Genomic DNA, 20,962 nt, shown 5'->3' with positions numbered 1-20,962 from the left:
TAAAGCATCGAAGGGATCTCACTGCTGAAAGGTATCAGTCAGGAGAAGGGTACAAAACATTTCTGTGGCATTAGATACACCATGGAACACAGTGAAGACAGTCTCCAACAAGTGGAGGGAATATGGAACAACGTTAGGTCCCTCCAAAACCGATGAAAAGCCAAGATGGAAACTGATCAGGGAGGCTGCCAAGAGGCCTACAGCAGCACTGAAGGAGCTGGTTGTGTGCTTTATGTGACAATAATCTCCTGTATTCTTTCTACGCCTGGACTACGGGGTAGGGTCGCAAGACAGAAGGCTTTCCTTGCAAAGAAAAACATTTAAGCCTGGCTATATTTAGCAAAAAATTACACCCAAAAGCATGCAGGGAAATGTGTTATAGTCTGGTGAAACCAAGGTGGAACTTTTTGGCTGTAATTCTAAAAGGTACCAGCTTCAAATACCAGTCAAATGGCCCAAAACCCTCAGGCTGAAGATGAAGAGGAATATCACCTTTCAGTGCAACAATGACCCAAAACATACATCAAAATCAACCAAAGAATGGCTTCACCAGAAGGAAATCAAAGCGTTGGAATGGCCCAGCCAGAGCCCACACCTAAATCCAATTGAAAATCTGACCTGAAGAGGGGTATGCACAGGAGATGGCCTTGCAATCTGAGTCGCAGCACTTTTGCCAGAAAGACCAGGAAAATATGCTGAAGTGAAGATGTGGCACGCTTCTACTCAAAAAGACTGAATGCTGTGATACAATCAAAAGGTGCTTCAACCATGTATTAGATTAAGGGTGTGCACACTTATATATTTTCACCCCTAAACATTGTTTTTGTTTTTCAACTGAACTGGACAGATTATGTCACATTAAAAGGTGAAAAAAGTTTTTAAATTATTTATCTTGGTCTAATTTTTGTTCCATGTTTACATCACATTTTAGCAAGACTGCGTAGACTTTTTATATCCACTGTATTATCTTTGGAGAAACATACTGCTAAATCACAGTAATATGCAGGCATAATTATTCTCAGATCATAGTATATTGCTGTAATTTAACAATAGTTTACTGTGAAAATGATGCATGTAATTTACTGTAAATGTACAGTAAAATATTTTACAGTGTATGTATGTTAACAGATTTTTGCAAAGTCTGGAAAAATGATGTGGATTGAAATGTCCACTTTAGATGTTCTTTGTTTATATCATTGATATATTAAGAAGATATAGATACAATTCATGTGGCTCAGAGCACGAACTTGACACCGAATGGAAGTGACTGAGATTTCAAGTGTAACTGTATGGCTGTCTGGTTCTGTGACCCCTGGGCTACAGGTGCTTTTAGTGGAATGAATAGATTTGCATTTAATGTTTGTACAGCCACTCATAAATATCAATGTCATTGCTTTGTCCCAACCAAAACCTCAAAAATTACAATCCACGGTTATTGACAAAGTTTTTAATCTGTCAAAACATGAAGACATACTCACCATCTCTGTGTGATGTGATCCTGATGAGTTCTTCAACCACAGCTGTGCAAACGTAGAGCGAACTATATACTACTCTCTCTCTCTCTCTCTGTCTGTGTCGGTCTCTCTAGAGAGCCAAATTCGCACCTCCTTTCATTGTAGCTTGCTCCTGTCTACCTGCTTCTACTTCTTACAGCTGGCTGTGGAGGCAAAAACATCAGAGGCAAATATCTATCCTTAATATATGTATCCTTAAAGAGGGACAGCCGAGATCCTACCTGGGTCACGTTAAGCACTGATGCTGAAAGACACACAGTAATGACTCTTCCTCGACTAAGTAACATAAATAGACTCTTTATTCTGTGTACACACTTTCAGACGGTCAGTTCCATAAAATGTAACAGCCTCTCGTATGAGAGACATCATGTTAAGAGGAGGCCACAACTGTAATATCAGGCCAACGGAGAAGTTAACCAACAGAACACATTTACAGATATACTTTTCATTTAACAGCCCAACTAGGCTTTGCTTTGTTGTGACCAACAAAACCACTGCAGAGCAACGAGTCCTGTTCAGTGGGTCATCTAATAAATAGGCTGAAATGCTACTTTATCATACATACATACTTACATACATACATACATACATACATGCCGTCCACTTTTAATACGATGGAGAGTCTTTTTCAATCCTAAAAACCTGGCAAAAATAGATTTGCCACCTTGTTATGAACATAGTGACTTTAAAAATGAGTGTGATTCTGTGGGTATAAATCCAGTTGCAGGCAGCTTCCGTACAAAGATACTCTGTGTCATGAGTATACTGTATAAATACATCACCAAAGTGGAAATGATGGACTGGTTATTTAGTCGTACTCAAGTGTCCCACAACTGACAAGAGAATACTGTGAAACCGTTGCAGAGTGTGTCCCAGTGTCAGTGTGCCACGGTTGTGTGTGTGTCTACGTAGAGAACAGAGGGCCTGTAGAAGCAGCAGTGAAGACAGGGCCGGTGTACAGTCCAGGTCCATCCACAGGAACCTATGGACAAAACAAAGCACACTTGAAACAGGCATAGATTAATCTGATACCACGTGATTAGCACACAAACCTATTTTCTTAAAATGAACACCAGGATTTTAAATGATAGGCAAGACAAATTCTGTGCTTAGAGAAGCGATTCGCATGTGTTAACCCTGCTCTGGATTAAATTAAACGGCAATTTAGGACAAAGAATCTTATCAGTCAAATCATGTAATGATTTTGGCTCCTTTTCTGTGGATACATTTTCTAGTTTCAGTCTGGGGGAAGGCACGGTCTGCCTCACAGGGTCCAAGACTTTCCTCTTTCATAAAGCTTATAGTTAGGGCAGGCTCTTACAGTTAGGGCAGACTCTTAAACTTAGGGCTGGCTCTTATAGTTAGGGCTGGCTCTTACAGTTAGGGCTGGCTCTTACAGTTAGGGCTGGCTCTTATAGTTAGGGCTAGCTCTTACAGTTAGGGCTGGCTCTTATAGTTAGGGCTGGCTCTTACAGTTAGGGCTGGCTCTTATAGTTAGGGCTAGCTCTTACAGTTAGGGCTGGCTCTTATAGTTAGGGCTGGATCTTACAGTTAGGGCTGGCTCTTGTATTTAGGGCTGGCTCTTGTATTTAGGGCTTGCTGTTATAGTCGGGGCTGGCTCAGGCTTGACTTGAACCAGCCCCTAGTAAGCCTCACATAAGCCTAGTCTGCCGGTGGACCTCCTATGACACTCTGAGCCTCTTCTCTCTCTCTCTCCATTTGCAAATATTCATGTCCCATTAATGCATTTTACTGACTTTATGTCTTTATGCTTTCTTGTGGTGTAGGTTGCCTTGGATCGTAGTTGCTTCTGGATCGTGGGTTGTAGTTGCGCTGCTACTGTGGTCTTGACTGATGCCTTCTACTACTGCCATTAATAAAATCTGATCAATCGCCCAGTCCTTAAGTGTGTGTGTATTTCCCCATGTATATTATAATACATGCTTTTTACGGACCTGACTGCGTGGGGAAAATCCAAACAGAGATAAGACAAGTAAAATAAAGTGAAATGTTTGAGAAGCTCGCTGACTGTTTACATCATTACTTTCAATATTACCTCTCCCAGAGCCTGCAGTGCAACTGTAGCTGCCATGGCCTTGGCATGTTTCTTATTGGGACTAGCTGTCTGGGGCTGGTAGTCCACGCCGTTCACTGTGACCTGCAGACAACATGACACAAGTTAAGACAAGTTTTCATTTAACCTGCAAAATATTTCAACATGTACGACATGAACTGGGGTAAAATTTGATACAGACATTCATGGTTTCAAGATGATGAATCCTTCGACTGGTGATCCCCTGATCCCCTATAGTGCCACCATCAGGTCAAAATTCTAATATGTCCAATACCTTGGTTTATGAGCAAATACCTTAAAACTAAAGATACTCCCACCAGCATCTGCACGAATTAGCAAATGTTAGCATGCTAACACACTAACTGAACAGGTTGCACATGGGAAACGTCATGCTGTCTGTATGTATCAGCACTGTCTTTGTGATCACGTTACCCACGTTAGCATTTACTTCAAAGCATTCTTGCGCCTCAGTGCAGGCGCCCACAGCTGCTCGAAGACTCTTTAGTGGCATCTAGTGATGAGGTTTCAGACTGCAACCAACTGAAACTGAGGAGTAAGAACACACACACAGGTTTAAAATGACCCACCTTGAAGAGGAAATTCTTGCGGTGGTCAGGACCACTATGGTGAACCATGACGAAGTCTGGCTGCATTATCCGTCTCTTGTTACACAGCTCGATGAGAGCAGACACTGGGTGCTTCCCTGTGCGTAAATGGAAGGGCAGAATAAGATGAAAGAGCTCAGAGGTAGAGCGGGTTGTAAATTAATCAGAAGATAAGTGGTTCGATCCCAAGTGATGCCTGTGTCAGGGTTAATCTCTACATCTGTAGTAAAGTGTGGGGCTAAAGGCTCATTTTCACACTACATGCTGTGACTGTTTGCTGTGCATCTTGTACCCATCAGATCCTTGGTTACCACCAGTCCTCCTGTCTGCTTCTGTGGTTTCTCTCCTTCAGCAACAAGTCCTGAAACACATAAAAATCGCATCAGTGCTGTCACAATCTCGTGAATATAGCCACAAGCAGCAGTTGTGGGTTCAAGCCATTACTCCGCCAACTTCAGAAAGTAGCCCAAAATATAAAAACGCAAAGTCCTCGGATGTGAAAGAAACTTGGTGAGCATGTTCAAGACTTAATGCAGGATGTCACCACTGAGTTTCATTAGGATTACTCAAGACAACTTGGCCTACTTCCTGCTTAGCCCCGCCCTTGATGAGACTTTTTTCATTGATGGTGGCCATGCTTTTTTACATATCTTGCTCATTTATGATAGCAATGTGTACTCCTGTCCCACAAGGCTGTTCACCAACTTTATAACTGAGACAAAATTCAAAAACATAATTTCATATTAATGGTTTTACATTATGCAAATTCGCAAGAAATCCATCATGGCAGACTTTCATGGTTAAAAGGCTTTTTGTGGAGCACATTAAGCTGGATATGTGTCCCAGAATTCAAGTCAGCTGGGACTTATGGTATGAGGGGCACGACCCTTCCAAAATTGCGTTTCTGGGTGCTAAATCCAGCGCCACCATGTGGCCGACTGAGGTCATTACAATGGCAATGCTGACTGCCAAAATTTAATTTCAAGCCCATGACACTATAGTATTTCAAGTCCTAACCATTGGAGGATCTCCAAGACTTATTTTCCATTGCTAGCACTCAGCACCCAGAATGCCTTTTCCCTTTCCCCACAGGCACTAGGGGAAAGCATCCATGAGGTACTGGGAAAGGTCTGGATGAGCTGACAGCCACTATACCATGTCTTCATGAGGAGATATGCGTCTGTTTGATCACCTGGGACCTGTTTGTCTTCACTATCCTTCTGTAAAGTGCACAGTGTCAAAGCTCATTGTGAAACTCTGCACCGCTATGATGTCGGTCCAGTGTTCTGTGGTTTCAGACCTTTGCGGTCGACCTTGAAGTCGATAATGATCGGCTCCACGGTTCCCTCGCGGTTCCTCCCAAGGCCCTCTCCCGTCTTCCAGCCCATCTTTCTCATCAGGAACTCCCCGACACCGCCCGACACTGGAGCTGCCCTGAGGAACTGGTCCTGGCCGAGACACAAACAGACAATGTGAGACATCATGCTCATTTCTGGCACATCTGTCTCAGTGGTTTTGTATCCTTGTTGGTGTTTGTTGTGTTACCTTCTTCAGCCATGCTTGTGGTCCGCTGGTGGAAAGCTCCTCAGAGCTGAGGACCTGAGCTCCAGTCGAACCAGTGAAGAGCCCAGGAACAGTGTTAGACTGAGCCCACGCATCCACCTGTCAATGAGGACACTGACATGAGCTCAAACAGTCACAGATCCAACAGTCTGATCAAGAGGACTGTCTACTTTTTAAGTGTATGTACTAATAACATACCTGCTCTTGTGCCCGGCTGAGCATGCAGATGGCGCTGACATCATAGGGGTTCTCAGCCAATCGCCTCTGAGCTTTGATTCTCTCTGTCACAGCCTGAGAGATGTCTACTGGCTGCAGAATGAGAGACAGAGAGAGGAAACAGAGGTGACAAAGAAATAGTATTATGAGGAGAGAAAAACTGAGAGGGCAAAAAGAACCCAATTTCAAAATGTAAAAGGCTAAGTCAGTCAGTCAAGAATGTGTCTGCACTCAGAGTTTAAAAGGGACAAACCACAGACTGTATAAAAGCATCTCAATCGCCCCCTGGTGGCAGAATGCAGTACATGTCATAAACCCTGCCCCATTCAAGAAAGACTTTCTGTGGAAAGAGGGCTCGAAGGAGGGGTTTTAAAACGCTGACAAAAACCTGAAATCATTTTTGGGACTGACTTTAAGCAGGGTGCAAATGAGAACACACACAGCTTTGCATTGACGATAATTTCAATCTGTTGGATGTGTCACAACCAACAATTTCCTAATAAACTTTGATGTAATAGCTTAGTGTTTAATTACAGCTCTGTTCCCAGCAGTAAACCTCCTGCTGAAAAGTCAGTGTATTGTTGCAAGAATGACTACTACTTATCCTAACAGTGGGATGCTCCATAAATGACTCTCAAATCTGACTTTAAGGGAGGAGTGTTTTTGCTCCTAGTTCCTTGGCTCTGGATCTATACTTCCACTTCTTACCTGCAGCAGCGGGTCAGGGAAAACGCTGTCTTTATCTGCCGCAGACGCCGGCTGTTCGACATCCTCCGGTAACCCTGGCGCTGCTGCTGTTTCACCTGACGATGAGGTGGCTGTCGCTATGGGAACAGTGCTCGGGGCCTTCCTGGAGCCAGCTGCAGCTTTGTCTGCTGTTTTGTCAACCGGAACCCATTCACCGTACGCACCCAGCGCCTCACCCTCCTGGATGGCAGAAGACATTGCTTTACTCATAAAACACTATCAAACCGCTGAGCAACAATATATTCAGATATTTCATCTGTAACAGTTATTACACAGTTAATCGATAGCATGCTCTTGGTGTTCTTGTGATATCGTGTTCAGAAGTTTGCTGTAGTTCAGCACGAGCTGGTAGATTTTAAAACTACACTGTTAAACACTGTTTTGAGATCCAAATCTAATGCACATCTATTCAGACCTTCTTACGATGTTGGGAACCTGACGACACAGGAAACTCCTTGGCCATGCCCGCATCACTACGCACTGCTGGACGAACTGTCGTGTTCTGCTGGGAAAAAGAGGACAGAGTGTTGGTTTGGTTTTAAGTACTAAACCTCACATTAATTAATAAGGTACTGGCACATGTGTGTTAAAATCATACACCAGGACATCTCTACTACTCTACATTGTTATTTAACTCACTCGTGAAAGTAACGTGACCATGAGAATGTCTCCCCTTCTGTTCTTGACTTTTTGACATTAAATAACAGCCAGAAAAGTATTTTTACAGAACATTATGTTGTCACAGTGATGTTGACCTTTGACTTTTTGGATATAAAATGACATCACTTCATTATTTTATTTTATTTTTTTCCAAAAAACATGTTTTCTGAGGTCACACTGACCTTTGATCTCTGACCACCAAATTTGAGTCAGTTTACTCCTAAGTCAAAGTGGTCGTTTGTGCCAAATTTGAACAAATTCCCTTACGTTATTCTTGGGTATTGTGTTAATAAGAATAAGATGAAGGCAAGGTCACTGTGACTTTGACCTTTGACCACCTAATTCCAATCAGTTCATTGCTGAGTCCAAGTGAATGTTTGTGCCAAATTCGAAGAGCTTCCCTCAAGGCGTTTGTGAAATTTTGCATTCACGAGAATGAGACGGACGAAAGGTCACAGTGACCTTGACCTTTGACTGATGACAACTATAATCTAATCGGTTTTATTTATTACCTCCACCAATGAGGTTATGTTTTCGCCGACGTTGGTCTGGTTGTCTGCAAAATAACTCAAAAAGTTATGAATGGATTTTGATGAAATTTTCAGGAAAGGTGGATAATGGGACAAGGAACAGATGATAAAATTTTGGTGGTGATCAGTTGAAGCAAAGTAGATAAAATTATAAAATAATAAAAAAGTCTATCGTCTGACAGCCTTAGCAGCAATTCCAATTTCTAAGGAGACGGTGAAAATAGCGCCACCTGGTGCCTGGAAAGCACGTCTTGTTCTACTTGCTAAATACTGTTGTAATTCTAAAGTTGAAATTAATGTTCTGTGTTGGAAAAAAAAGTGAAAAATACAAAAAAACATATTATATTCTGTGTTGGTACAAAATAAAAACGAAATAAATACACCACAGTGTCTCCATGGTGAAGACATATAAATAATGATAGTGATGCAAATAACCTAATTGTGATGCAGGATGCAAAATCTGATGCAGAGGGGGAGGGAATATCACCTACTTGGCGGAGGTCTCTTTTCTAGTTTTCTAATCAGTTCATCATTGTCCAAGTGAACGTTTGTGCCAAATTTGAAGAAATTCTCTAACGGTGCTCTTGAGATATTGTGTTCACATTGTGTTACAGCTCCCCTTGTTTCTTTTGGTTCATATCTGATGTACGAGTGGGGCTATCACAATCATAAATTATTTCTCTGACAATCGATTAACTGTCACACAAGTTATTACGATTCATGATTTAATTATCATTTTTCAGAATGAGTGTATATTTACAAAAATAAAGTATCAGTTTGCAGATTAAATATCTTGTCTCTGTATTCAATTGAAAATATGTTTAAAAAAAGATTCGCAAATCATTGCATTCTGCTTTTAATTACTGATTACTGAGCGCCTCAAGATAAACAGTTGGGGAGCTAATCCTATAGTCATATGCCATTAAACCATCGCAGAAGAAGAGATGATGTGATTAATGAGCGCCAGTTAAACCTCAGACGGTTGAAAACAATCTGAAAAAGTGATGGAAATATTGAATTTATGTTTGTTTCATGTACTTGGACTAAAATTACTTTGATTGTGGAACAATTTGATACAAAACAACTGCAGCCAGCAAAACTCTCAAGCAATAATGGGGCAGACATCTTCACAAACCCTCCACTCAACAATTTTCTCTCTCTCAGTGTGATATATTATGGGAGTAATGTTTCAATAGAAAAGGGGAACAATACCTATAATTAAGATAATATGCTCACACATGCCTTAACAAGGGAGCAAACTGTCATTCATATTAATATATAAACTCATATAAGATGCAGTGTGGCCTGTGTGTGGATGTTACGTTGATGCTGAAGTTGATAGCTTTCTGCTCTCGAAGGGCCGATCCTCCGAAGGGTTTCCCTTCGTCCTCCTCGTCTGAAACATGAGGCATCGCCACCGGCAGCTCTCCTTTACTGTCCACAATCATTTTGCATTTCTGCAAATACACACAAACACACAGCAAATGACATACTATCTTAAAGCAATACTGTTTTACCACACCACTGTTTGGATGTTCCACTTGGCTGCTCTGTATTCTTACATCTGTAAACTCCTTAATGCTGATGCTGTTGGCCTGCTTCGCCACTTTCCTCTTCACCTCCTCCAAAGCAGCGATGTTGGTTTGGGCGGAGACAGGAGGTGGCTTGTTGGTGATGGACGGCAGTGGGAGCAGTGAAGACATGCCCATGTTGGACAATGCTGCTGTCATGGTGGCTGTAAGGAAGACAGAGACACAGAGAAAGAAAACAAGTAAGGGCCTGATGAAAGACAATGACGAACACAGCAACTTAAAACAGACTTTTTTTTAGGTCTGAAGGGATGACCACATCAGTAATTTTAGAAAAAATAAAAAATGAGATACGAGTCAAGGTCATACCGGCAGTCATACTGGCCATAGCAGCGTTCATCGCCATGGTCGGCAGAGCCAGGGGAAGCACCGTGGACCTCAGGCTGGCAGGGATGGGCATACCTGCTTTGGCACACATGGCAGCAGCATTGGCCTTGGCGATTTCTAGCAACTGGTCCTTATCTGAGGAAACATGAAGAACAGATATAAATACAACAACAAAGGAATCAATTAAGTGAATGGATGTGTTGATTCAGTGACAGCTCGCACTAAGGTGAGGTTACATCCCTGGGGTCTTCTTCTTGACCAAGTAACCACGCTTTTTCTTCACTTTTTATCAGTTTACAAACAAGAAATTTGTTTCCTATACCATCTGGGATGGAATTATGGATTGCTCTAAGAATGTGAGACCTTTTAATGTATAAAGACAATTAGCAAGGCGGACATTTTATTGTATTTCATAATGAATAATAATGAAAAACACCAGATTTGACTGTGTTGCAATGCAGTGTAGTTACTCAATTACACCACAAGAGGGACTATCACTCAATAAGCTATGTGCTAATGCATAACAGTTGAATAAATAAATGATGTTTGAATGACGTGCAGGTTATTAACACGTCTAAGCCCTGCATGTGCGTCACACTGAGTCAGAGTGTGGGAAAAGCTTTCCCAAGTCAGGATTCAAACTTTCAAAAATAAAAACATAAAATCTGACCCAGTTCACTGATGCGTTGAGGACTGTTGCTTGAACTACAGAGTTTCCGAGTGGGGGATCTGTTTTTCCGGAGGATGAGCACAGGTGAGTGACTCGGCTCTCGTTTCCAGCGGTCCCTCTGGCTGTATGTCGCCCTCCTCCGGCCGCGTGATACCGACTGTGAGCGTGACCTCCGTGACCGCCGGCCCGCTGACCTGCACAGACGACATGTAGTTTAATTCATTTGGAATTCAGACAACCTGGCCATCTCCAATATTGGATTGTTGGGTTAGGGAAAATTACTCAAATTGTCAGACGCCCCCAACCCCCAAACAGTCACGGTACCTCGACCGTGATCTCTTCTTCTTCGAAGGACTCCTGGATCTTGACCCCCTCCTGTGGCTCCGACATGGCGACTTGGATCTTTTCTGCCTCTTTGATGACTTTGACTCTTTCTTCCTCTGTGGGGAATTGGATGGTTTCCTCTTCTTCTTTGCTGGTGATTTAACAGTAGCGTCCGAGGACCTGGGGTATTTTGATGCTTTAAGCTGAGGGCAGCTGGGCTCAGTGGTCTGGTCAGGTTCAGTAGATATGGACTGGGGTGCGCCAGAACCTGCAGCTTTGGCGTTGGACAACAAAGTACATTACTTGGACGATGGACAGATCTTGAAGAACTGCACAAAGCTATTATCTAGTGATGGCCAAATGAAGCTTCATGAAGCACCAGTTGTATTTGCTGAACCCACTAGATGGCGCTCTTGGTGTAATGAAAAAGGCTCAAGGGATGGCAGTGCAGTTTGGTTTCAACCCTTTGTTGAACAAAGAGTGCCAGAGTGGAAACCAAAAATAAAGAAAATGCTTCATAAAGCTTCATTTGGCCATTGCTAGTTGAAACCAAACTGCATTGCCATCCCTTGATCCTTTTTCATTATATCAAGAGCGCCATCTAGTGGGTTCAACAAATATAACTGGTGCTTCATGAAGCTTCATTTGGACATCACTACAATAATAATCAAAGGTTATTTATTTATAAAGGTGTTTACAGTATAGAAAACGATGCCATCAAACATGTCCTACCTAGATGTTGTGTTGCATTATCTGCTGTCTCTTCTTTGTTCTCCGGTGGCTTCTCGCTCTGGTCAGTGCTCTGCAGCTCTGTCCTCGACTCTGTCAGCTCCTCTGCTTTGATGCTACTTCTGGTAGGGCTGGAGGCCAGTTGAGGGGGCTGGAGGCCTTCTGGAGGACCTTGGGTAGATCCATCCAAAGCTTCTCTCTTCTCTGAGGAGCTGCCAGCGGCCACATAAAGTAACATGACAATGAGAAAAGTCCTCTCTGTTTATGTACCATGTGAGTAACCATTCATGGACACTTACGCTAACCTCACATCTCGCTTACATCTCGCTTCCTATGAGAATTCCCACTTAATGTTATGTATTTCTTTCAAGAATCAATCAACTGCTGGTTCTCCTTCGTACCTGGAGCGGGTCCTGCGGCGCTGAGAGCCAGATCGGGAGCGACTCCTGGATCTTCGGTGGTGTCTAGACCGAGAGTTCCTCCTCACTGAACAGGAATGTGAATGAGAATGGGAATGTGACCGTGAACGGGAACGACAGCTCCTCCTGCCGTGTCTTTCCTCACCTCCTCTTGCTTTATTGGAACTGTCCTGTTAGTGAGCGATAAAGAAAGAAAGGCTAATTTTATCATTAGTCTTTTATGTCACTGATGCGTATATCAGTGATAATCACATTCTGCTCACAAAGTCACCTTATTTCTAGTGATGGCCAAATGAAGCTTCATGAAGCACCAGTTGTATTTGCTGAACCCACTAGATGGCGCTCTTGGTGTAATGAAAAAGGCTCAAGGGATGGCAATGCAGTTTGGTTTCAACCCTTTGTTGAACAAAGAGTTCCAGAGTGGACCCAAAAAATAAAGAAAATGGTTCATGAAGCTTCATTTGGCCATTGCTAGTTGAAACCAAACTGCATTGCCATCCCTTGAGCCTTTTTCATTACACCAAGAGCGCCATCTAGTGGTTTCAGCAAATACAACTGGTGCTTCATGAAGCTTCATTTGGCCATCACTACTTATTTCCACCCTAAAAGATGGACCCCACAGGTTCAGAGATAAGTAGTGATGGCCAAATGAAGCTTGGTTTCAACTAGCAATGGCCAAATGAAGCTTCATGAACCATTTTCTTTATTTTTTGGGTCCACTCTGGCACTCTTACTTTCAAAGGGGTGAAACCAAACTGCATTGCCATCCCTTGAGCCTTTGTCATTACACCAAGAGCGCCATCTAGTGGGTTCAGCAAATACAACTGGTGGTTCATGAAGCTTCATTTGGACATCACTAGGGATAAGGGTTGTTTTTAGGTAAGGGTCGGGGATAAGCATGTAGTGATTACATATATGTTAACTAAGATTAACTAACATCACGACAGCATGTGTTTGTTTTTAGTGTGTTTACCTGTTTGGGGATGATGTCAGGGAGCTCCTCTCGTCGCCTCGGAGATAAGCTTTGACCGCAGTTATTATCCCTCTGCTTTGACACAAACTCAGAGTCCGATTCCGACGAGTTCTCGTCACCTTTCCGTCTTCTCTTCTTCTTCTTCCTCTTTCCCGTCGAATGCCTCTTGTGGCATCTGGACTTGCTCTCGTGATCCTCACCTGGACACACAGTTCAGCAGCTCTGTGCCAGTATAGCATGTTTTGTATGACAGAAATTACTCTACGGTGCCTTGATAAAGTATTCAACCCCCCCTAGTGTTTTTTATTTTGTGCATTGGACCTACACAACAGAGTCAAAATTGGTGAAGTGTCTTGATGAAGTGTCAATTGTAGTCTTATATGATAAGAGTGCCTTCTTCCATATGCATTTTGGCAAACTCCAACCGTGTTTTCTTATTTTTTTGTTAAGCAATGGTTGTTTTTCTGGCCTCTCTTCCATACAGCCCAACTCCAGACTGTTGCCTTTCAGAACAGGTGTATATACTGAGATTCAACTTTGAATACTGGTGGAAATTGTGAAGCTAAGTAGGGGTAGGAGCCACTAGACTATCCACGATATGATAATATCACAGTACTTAATTTGTATTTGTCATATTAATAATTCATGGAATAAAACAAATTGATATTAGGCACTGTGTCACAGTATGATATTGCCGCACAAAAACATTGCGATACTGTGCTGTATCGATCGTTTCCCCCATCAACGGTGATTGGTAGAACCAGAGCTTATTTAGGAGCTTCATGGCAATTTGACTTCATCAGTTTTGTCTATTTTGTGTGGGTCCATTACATAAAATCCAAAAACACATTTATAGTATAAGTTCTAATGCAAAAGTATAGGAGAAATGCCAAAGGGGTGAATACTTTTGCAAGGCACTGTATACCTACAGATGATATATAGACAATTATATACGAGTGTGCTACACAGACTGTATATAAAGATAGATAACATGACAGCTTCATAAAGCAGAACCAAAACATCTTGATTGCTCCTTGGTGGCTTTTAGTACAGCAGATTAATGCAATCACAGAGAGTCTTACCTTGCCCCTTATTTGACTCTGTTGGCGTTCCTCTCCTGTGAAGTAAAGATAAACCTGATTTAGGGACATTTGGAAACAACAGGATCAGAAGCAGGAAACCACTCACGCCGTAAGGCCGATAATGCACAGGGGTTGACCCTATTAATACATGACAGCCAAAACATCTGGATCACCCCCGTTAGTTCGGACAGCCATTCACAAAGTTTCACCTCGGCTGGTGTTTGGCTCCTCCGTCCAACTCCGCCCCCGACTCCGAGCTGCTCTCCTTCTCCCGGTTCCTCCTCTTCTTCTTGCGCTTGTGTTTTTTACGCTTCTTGTGTTTCTTCTGTGAACCGCTGCCCCTCAGGTCCTCCTGTTTGTCTCTGTCGGAAGAGGCTTTGTCGGCTCCAACCTTGTCGATGCCGTCGCCCGCTCCTTCAGCAGCACTGGTGGACACACAGAGACGGAGAAGGAGATTTTACCAGTGGTTTTAATGCTTTGGCAGATCGGCGTAGTTTTTATATTCATACAGGTAAAGTCTGAAGGTAAATGAGTAAAACCCAGGGCAGATGTTCTGGTGCATGTTGTAGATTTGAGAGGTTTCTAGGTTTTATAAAGCCAAGTTACCCGGATCATTTTAGACAACAGCAGCAGCTACTTTTGTGTCGGACATGAATAAACACAGAATACACTGATTTGCAAATCTGATGCTTGCAGCACATCCTAACAAAGTTGGGACAGGGGCAACAAAACACCTGGAACATCCCACAGGAAAACAGCTTAACTGGTGACAGACTTAAGCATCACTTTTGAATATGAATGGAGCATCCTCGAGAGGCTCTGTTGTTTGCAAGCAAGGACGGTCACTTTGTTAAGAAACTGTGAGCAAACAGCCCAGCAGTTTAGGAAGAAACTTCACCTACACACAGCTGCAACAAATTTAAGGATTTCATCATCCATAGCATCCATGGACGTCGTGTCCTCCGGGCTAAAGAGCAGTGATGGCCAAATGAAGCTTCATGAAACACCAGTTGTATTTGCTGAACCCACTAAATGGCGCTCTTGGTGTAATGAAAAAGGCTCAAGGGATGGCAATGCAGTTTGGTTTCAACTAGCAACGGCCAAATGAAGCTTCATGAAGCATTTTCTTTATTTTTTGGGTCCACTCTGGCACTCTTTGTTCAACAAAGGGTTGAAAGATGTTCTTCAAGATGTGTCCATCGTCCAAGTAATGTGCTTTGTTGTCTAATGCCAAAGCTGCAGGTTCTGGCGCACCCCAGTCCATATCTACTGAACCTGACCAGACCACTGAGCCCATCTGTCCTCAGCTGAAAGCATCAAAATACCATTAAGACCATCATGAAGCTTCGTTTGGACATCACTAGCTAAAGAGGAAAAGGACCACCCAGACAGTTATCAGCTCAAGGTTCAAAGCCAGCATCTGTGATGGTATGGAGGTGTGTCAGTGCCCATGGCATCATGGGTAACTCACATCCGTGGAGGCACCATAAAAGGTACATACAGATTTTGGAGCAACATATGCTGCCATCCAGCCGACGTCTTTTTCAGGAAGTCCCTGCTTATTCCAGCAAAAGTGTGATGTCACACAGTGGTAAACACACTCTTGTCCCTACTCTATTATCACATGTTGCAGGCATCAAATTCAGAATTAGTGTATTTTCACTAGGGGTGTAAATTGATTTCGATTCGATTCAGGAGCCTGCGATCGATATGACCCAATATCATATGCCCATCAAACACAATCGTTTACATCAGCTCACAAAAACAACTAGAATATGATTTGACCATTTTATTTCTGAGCTCTTCCAGGTATCAGGCATTTAAATGAAAAACAGTATTCTTCTGTAACAAAAAATAATAAAAATAGACCTGTTCACTAAAATGGTGTCACAGACGTGCTATGTGAATTTCAAAATAAAGGTGTATCTTTAAAATGACGATATGGATCGATGTTTTCATTTTTGCATCGATATAATCGGATCGTTAATCAATGAATCGATGTATCGATGTGGATCGATGTATCTTTACACCCCTAATTTTCACACACACAAACCCTACAGAAGTCTGTCAGCTTGAACATTAAACATCTTGTCTTTGGACTGTATAGCATAACATAAAGTTAGAAAAGGTTTCCAAATCACTGCAGTCTGTATTTAGCTACGTTTTACACAACTTATTTTTAGATTTAAGGTTGTAGCAGGTGGTTATAGTTCAGGAACACAGGAAATGACTTTGTCTGCAAGGTGCTGTAGACTTGCTAAATAAATAAAAAAATATAAATTCCTCCCTCTGAAAGCAAGCAGAGGGAAATAAGGTTACTTTCTGCTTGTTGACAGATGCATGCACCCTGGAAGTTAGCTAGCTAACATGTAACACTGTGTCAATTACACAGACTGTCACAGTAAACACAAACAGCACCGCTTTACCCGCTTAATAAACTAGGTACTTTAAACCGGAACCGTATATCCACCGCAGCAGCCCTCTTTAAAACACCGCTACTAGTTGCACCCCGACGTTTACACGCATAGTAATAAAGCATTAGCTTGTATGGTAATGTTATATTTGGCACCCAGAGCGGCAGCCGGCCGCTGTAACGTTAGCTGTTTGCTAACTTCTCTTCGCTAGCTTGCTAGTTGCATTTAACTGCCGCTAACACCGAAACAAAATACAACAGTGACGTACGCTTTGTCTTCATTCTGGTCTTCAATTTCTCTGATTTTATTCAATATAAAATCTTGGAAAATTTGCTCCAAGTTGGCCGCCATGTTTTGGTGTGCATCTCATTTTAAGTCCGGGTAGGAACTGTTTGGTTCTCCGCTCTGTTCCGGCTGTCTTTTCGTTCCTGATGCTTCTTCTTCGTTTGAATTTCCTGCAGCCTAGGCGCAGCATGAGCGTGTTGCTGCCCCCTGCAGGTCATTTGCGGAAGTGTATTTGATGACATATCCTTAAACAGAGTCCAAGCACAGTTTTTGTGGTTTCACACGCTGGTTTTGCGCTAAGAATTGATTGATTGACCCAAATTTCTCACTTGGTATGCATTATTGATTTCTCCTTGCTATGTGGGACGAGAAGGACCAGGAAAATATATAAAAAAGTGAGCAAAAAAATCCCCATATGGAGCCACATGGATCATTTTTAATAGTCACAAGTGTGTGATGAAGCACAGTTCATTTCAGTGTATAAACATGGTTGTGCAAAAGCAAAATTACAACCAATACAACATTTATTTAATGTTTTGTAACTCTATGGGTTAGGGGTCATTGTCAAAGTCTAAAACTGTTCCAAAGTGGTCAGTTCAATGCCTGAACATGCCTCTGCAAAAACAAAAACTCTGTATGAATGTTCCCTGCTCCATACTTGAAGCTAGGAATGTCCTTTTTGTCTGTAGGAACAGAAACAGGAACTGAATCCGGAGCGTTGGACAGCCAGGAGCCCCAGGTCAGCTCATCTGAGGGACCTGAGGGTAGAATAAGGGGTTAGGAGGTCTGCGATAAAGGATTATGATATTTGAAATAGATAGACCAGTGATCTGATGCTACTTCAAGGACCCCATCACAAGGCTGTTGGCCATGGCAGGTGGATAAATGAATGTCTGTTAGGACAGGAAACTGTTATACAACCATTGTGCAAACTGTTTGACTTTGGTAATGCAGTACAATGCAATCATACTATTGCAGAGGCAGCAGTTTAACTGAAATACCAACGTTTATACCGTGTAAATGTTTTGTTTCAATGATATTTTCTTACGTACCTTACCTCACAGAGTTCTGGCTGTGATGGTGGGATGAAGCCTTATAAAGCTATGGGCCTTCAAAATCAGCAGCACAGTGACATCTGCTGGTTTGCAAAAGGTATAGCAGTCCTTCTAAGAGCTACAGCACCTCAGTAAAAACAGTTTAATAGTTAAATCTTATGTGTAAGTGAAAGTCCAAGTTCTGCATGTTATTTATTATGCTGTCATTTTAGCCCATAAGCTCATAGGGATTGTTTATGAGGGGGAGGGATGTCAAATATTTTTTTAAGGACTGGGGAGAGACTCATGTTGCTATTTTTTTTTGTACAAAATTAATGGTTGTATTTTAGTTTTATTGTTCCGCTAATTTTCTAAAAGAAAAAATGCCTTCCAAACATTTTTATCTTGAAAAATCTGTCAAATTGCAGCATTTATCACTGACAGAAACTGTAAAAACAGAAATTATCGCTGGATTTTTAAATTTGCGACAGTCCTTGGACACATTATGTGTGACGAACGTTTCTGTCAGAAAGAAACAAACAAAAAAATACATAACTAAATCTTAGCATAAATATTAGTGATGTCCAAATGAAGCGTTAATTGGCCATTGCTAGTTGAAACCAAACCGCATTGCCATCCCTTGAGCCTTTTTCATTACACCAACGGCTCGTCCCAATACCCCCCCTTAGCCCTACCCCTTGGCCCTACCCTGACATTTGCGTGTTCTCGCGAGGGGTAGGGGTGTCCCAATTCCTTTTTGCGTGTAGGGGTAGTGGGTGTGAAACTAGCCCTTCGGAGTGAGGGATTTCAGATGCTGACTTGCCAGTGAGGGGTAGATGTTGCCATGGCTACCACCGAGCAAGAGATGGGGAAAAAAGTTCACACATAGCTAACGTTACCGTCGTCAGGTTGCTTGTTAGCTAGCTAGCTAGCTCGCGCTATCTGGTGTTTGTCATCTGTCCTGTTCTGCAAAATTGTCAGACTTTTCACATTACGATAACACGCCAGCTAGTTTGACTATGCTGCCTCGTAATGTTAGCTAGTTAGCTAGCTAGCAGAAGTCCCCTGTCGTCTGTCGTTCATCAAACAAAGCATGATGAATAATGCAAACGCGATAAGTAGGATAAACTCAACCGGAGACTCCATTGTAGATGCCGGCTGGAAATGTGGATGGCTCGCAGCTTCCTGTTTAAAATAGTTACGTATGCGTGAACGTAACCGACGCGGTGACGTAGTGAGTGGTGTCCCAATTCCTAGGGAAAGATTTCTACCCCTACCCCTCGTTGCTTCATTTCGAGGGCCAAGGGGTAGTGGACAAGGGGGGGTATTGGGATTGGGCCCACCAAGAGTACCATCTAGTGGGTTCAGCAAATACAACTGGTGGTTCATGAAGCTTCATTTGGCCATCACTAGTAAATATGTCTTATTTAAAATTTGGCCAAAAATAAACAGTTTGCACCAACTGACCAGCATGCACAACAAGAATAATAAAACCTCTCAACTCCAGGATTTAATCTTTAACTTTTAACTTTCAAACATCAAAGAGTAAGTTTTAAAAATCTAACAACTAATTTATGATGGAGAGAGGGTTGTCCATTTTCCGCCAGTCTCTCAGGGAGGCTCAAGGAAAAATATTTGTAGCTTCAGGGAGGGACAAAAAAAAAAGTCCCATCCCATCACCCCTCCTCTGACAGATAAAAAACAGTCCTTTAGAAACCAATTTCTAGCTAAGAAAGGTGTAAACTGGATCACAATGAAGGACAACATGTGTGATTAGAAACAAATTACAGTTTGAGAAACATGACAATATTGAATCACTACAAATGAAAATTTGACTTTCATTCTCTTAGAATATTGTCTCCACACAGCAGATTCTCAATTTCAGCCTCTTTCGAGATTAAAAAAAAGCGATTTCCATCAGTGTAATTAGGCTGTCGTCTCTGCCCAGAAGCTCTCAGAAACACTTTTCTTTGTAAGAAACATGTCCTTCATGGTTATCCAGGTTTACAACATGATTTGATCTGGTTGTCTTTAAAAAGGTGTCTCCAGAGTCGCTTATTTTGTTGTGAAAAGCTTCAATTAAATTCAAAATTCAATTTGAGGCTCTTGTATAAATTACTTTGTCCAGGGTAACAGACTTCTCTATAGACCATCTGCCACTATTTGTCCTCTTATCTTTAGTGGAATGTGTCAGATTTATTCTCAGACCCTGTAACAGTTATTTTGATGTGATTTCAATTATTAATATTCACCTGATTAAAATGTATCTGTACAGCCCTGCTAGGTCTTTAGAAGCATCCTAGTTTGAATCTCTAGTTCTCTGTGTGCCAGTCCGTCCTTGCTGCCTTATACTTTCAATACAGCAGTGCAATCACCTGCAATCAACCACAGGAGCATGCTCTCTGCCTGTGTTGCAGATAGAGATTGGTCAGGACTGATTACGACATAACTGACTTTCCAGCTGTGTTGCAAAAGAGGGACGTACAAGGAATCTACCTACTCAGTCATCAGGTGTTTGTGAGTCACTTGCAGTCCATTCAGAATGAACCCGCGACCCACTTTTGGACTGTGGCCCACCAAAGGGGAACCACTGGTTTGTGACCATCTCAAGGCACACCTGTGTAGTAATGATGCTGTTTAATCAGCATCTGATATGCCACACCTGTCAGGTGGATGGATCATCTTGGAAAAGGAGAGGTGCTCACTAGCAGTGATTTTAATTTAATTTAATTTATGACCAAAGTTTGAGAGAAATATGTCTGTTAAGTTCATTAAAAAGTCTGAGATGTTTAACTTAAACCTGTGAAAACTGGGAGCAAAAACAAAAGAGTTGCATTAACATTGTTGTCTGGAGTACTTTCAATGTGCTGATGAATCCTTGATCCAAATCCTTGATTTAGAGTGTAGCATTGGACTGTCTGATTTGACTGAAGACCGCAATAAATCAGTGCAACTCAGGTCATCAGTCTGTCAGTAACTGACTGAATACATTGTGCATTCCTGTTTTGCAACACAGCCGTCAGGTCAGTTATGTTGCCATGACTCGTGACCAGTCTCAGCTTGTCAGCACAGACAGGTCTTTGTGGTCGATTGCAAAACCATATATAAGGAAGAGCAAAGATCTGTGAAGCCAGTGCTTCTCTGGAGAAAACAGGAACACATCTCAGACTGAGCATCTGATTACAAGGTAACAACCCATCTTTGCAT

The 20,962-nt window shown here is 42.2% G+C and overlaps 1 protein-coding gene across 2 annotated transcripts; it reads right to left on the bottom strand.

Moving 5' to 3' along the window:
* Nucleotides 1-1,798: 1,798 nt before the first annotated feature.
* Nucleotides 1,799-16,818, bottom strand: sonb (SON DNA and RNA binding protein b). Of its 2 annotated transcripts, none has more exons than XM_033615436.2 (20): nucleotides 16,705-16,818; nucleotides 14,232-14,447; nucleotides 14,023-14,057; nucleotides 12,941-13,140; nucleotides 11,950-12,137; nucleotides 11,552-11,760; nucleotides 10,820-11,093; nucleotides 10,496-10,689; nucleotides 9,808-9,960; nucleotides 9,472-9,644; nucleotides 9,232-9,366; nucleotides 7,135-7,224; nucleotides 6,681-6,899; nucleotides 5,955-6,065; nucleotides 5,739-5,855; nucleotides 5,494-5,641; nucleotides 4,486-4,554; nucleotides 4,176-4,291; nucleotides 3,571-3,672; nucleotides 1,799-2,496 (listed from the first exon to the last, which is right to left on the bottom strand). In XM_033615436.2, the coding sequence occupies exons 1-20, from the start codon at nucleotides 16,785-16,787 to the stop codon at nucleotides 2,419-2,421; spliced, it is 2,910 nt and encodes a 969-aa protein (XP_033471327.1). In that variant the 5' UTR covers nucleotides 16,788-16,818; the 3' UTR covers nucleotides 1,799-2,418. The 2 variants fall into 2 exon arrangements, with proteins under 2 accessions (XP_033471327.1, XP_033471328.1); XM_033615437.2 differs by having other exon boundaries at nucleotides 7,135-7,221.
* Between the last annotated feature and the right edge of the window lie 4,144 nt (nucleotides 16,819-20,962).

This window comes from Epinephelus lanceolatus, chromosome 24 (assembly GCF_041903045.1).
Source record: "Epinephelus lanceolatus isolate andai-2023 chromosome 24, ASM4190304v1, whole genome shotgun sequence".
In the NCBI taxonomy this organism is placed as follows: domain Eukaryota; kingdom Metazoa; phylum Chordata; class Actinopteri; order Perciformes; family Serranidae; genus Epinephelus; species Epinephelus lanceolatus.
The sequence above is the reverse complement of the archived record's forward strand: the minus strand, read 5'-3'. Positions and strand labels throughout refer to the sequence as shown.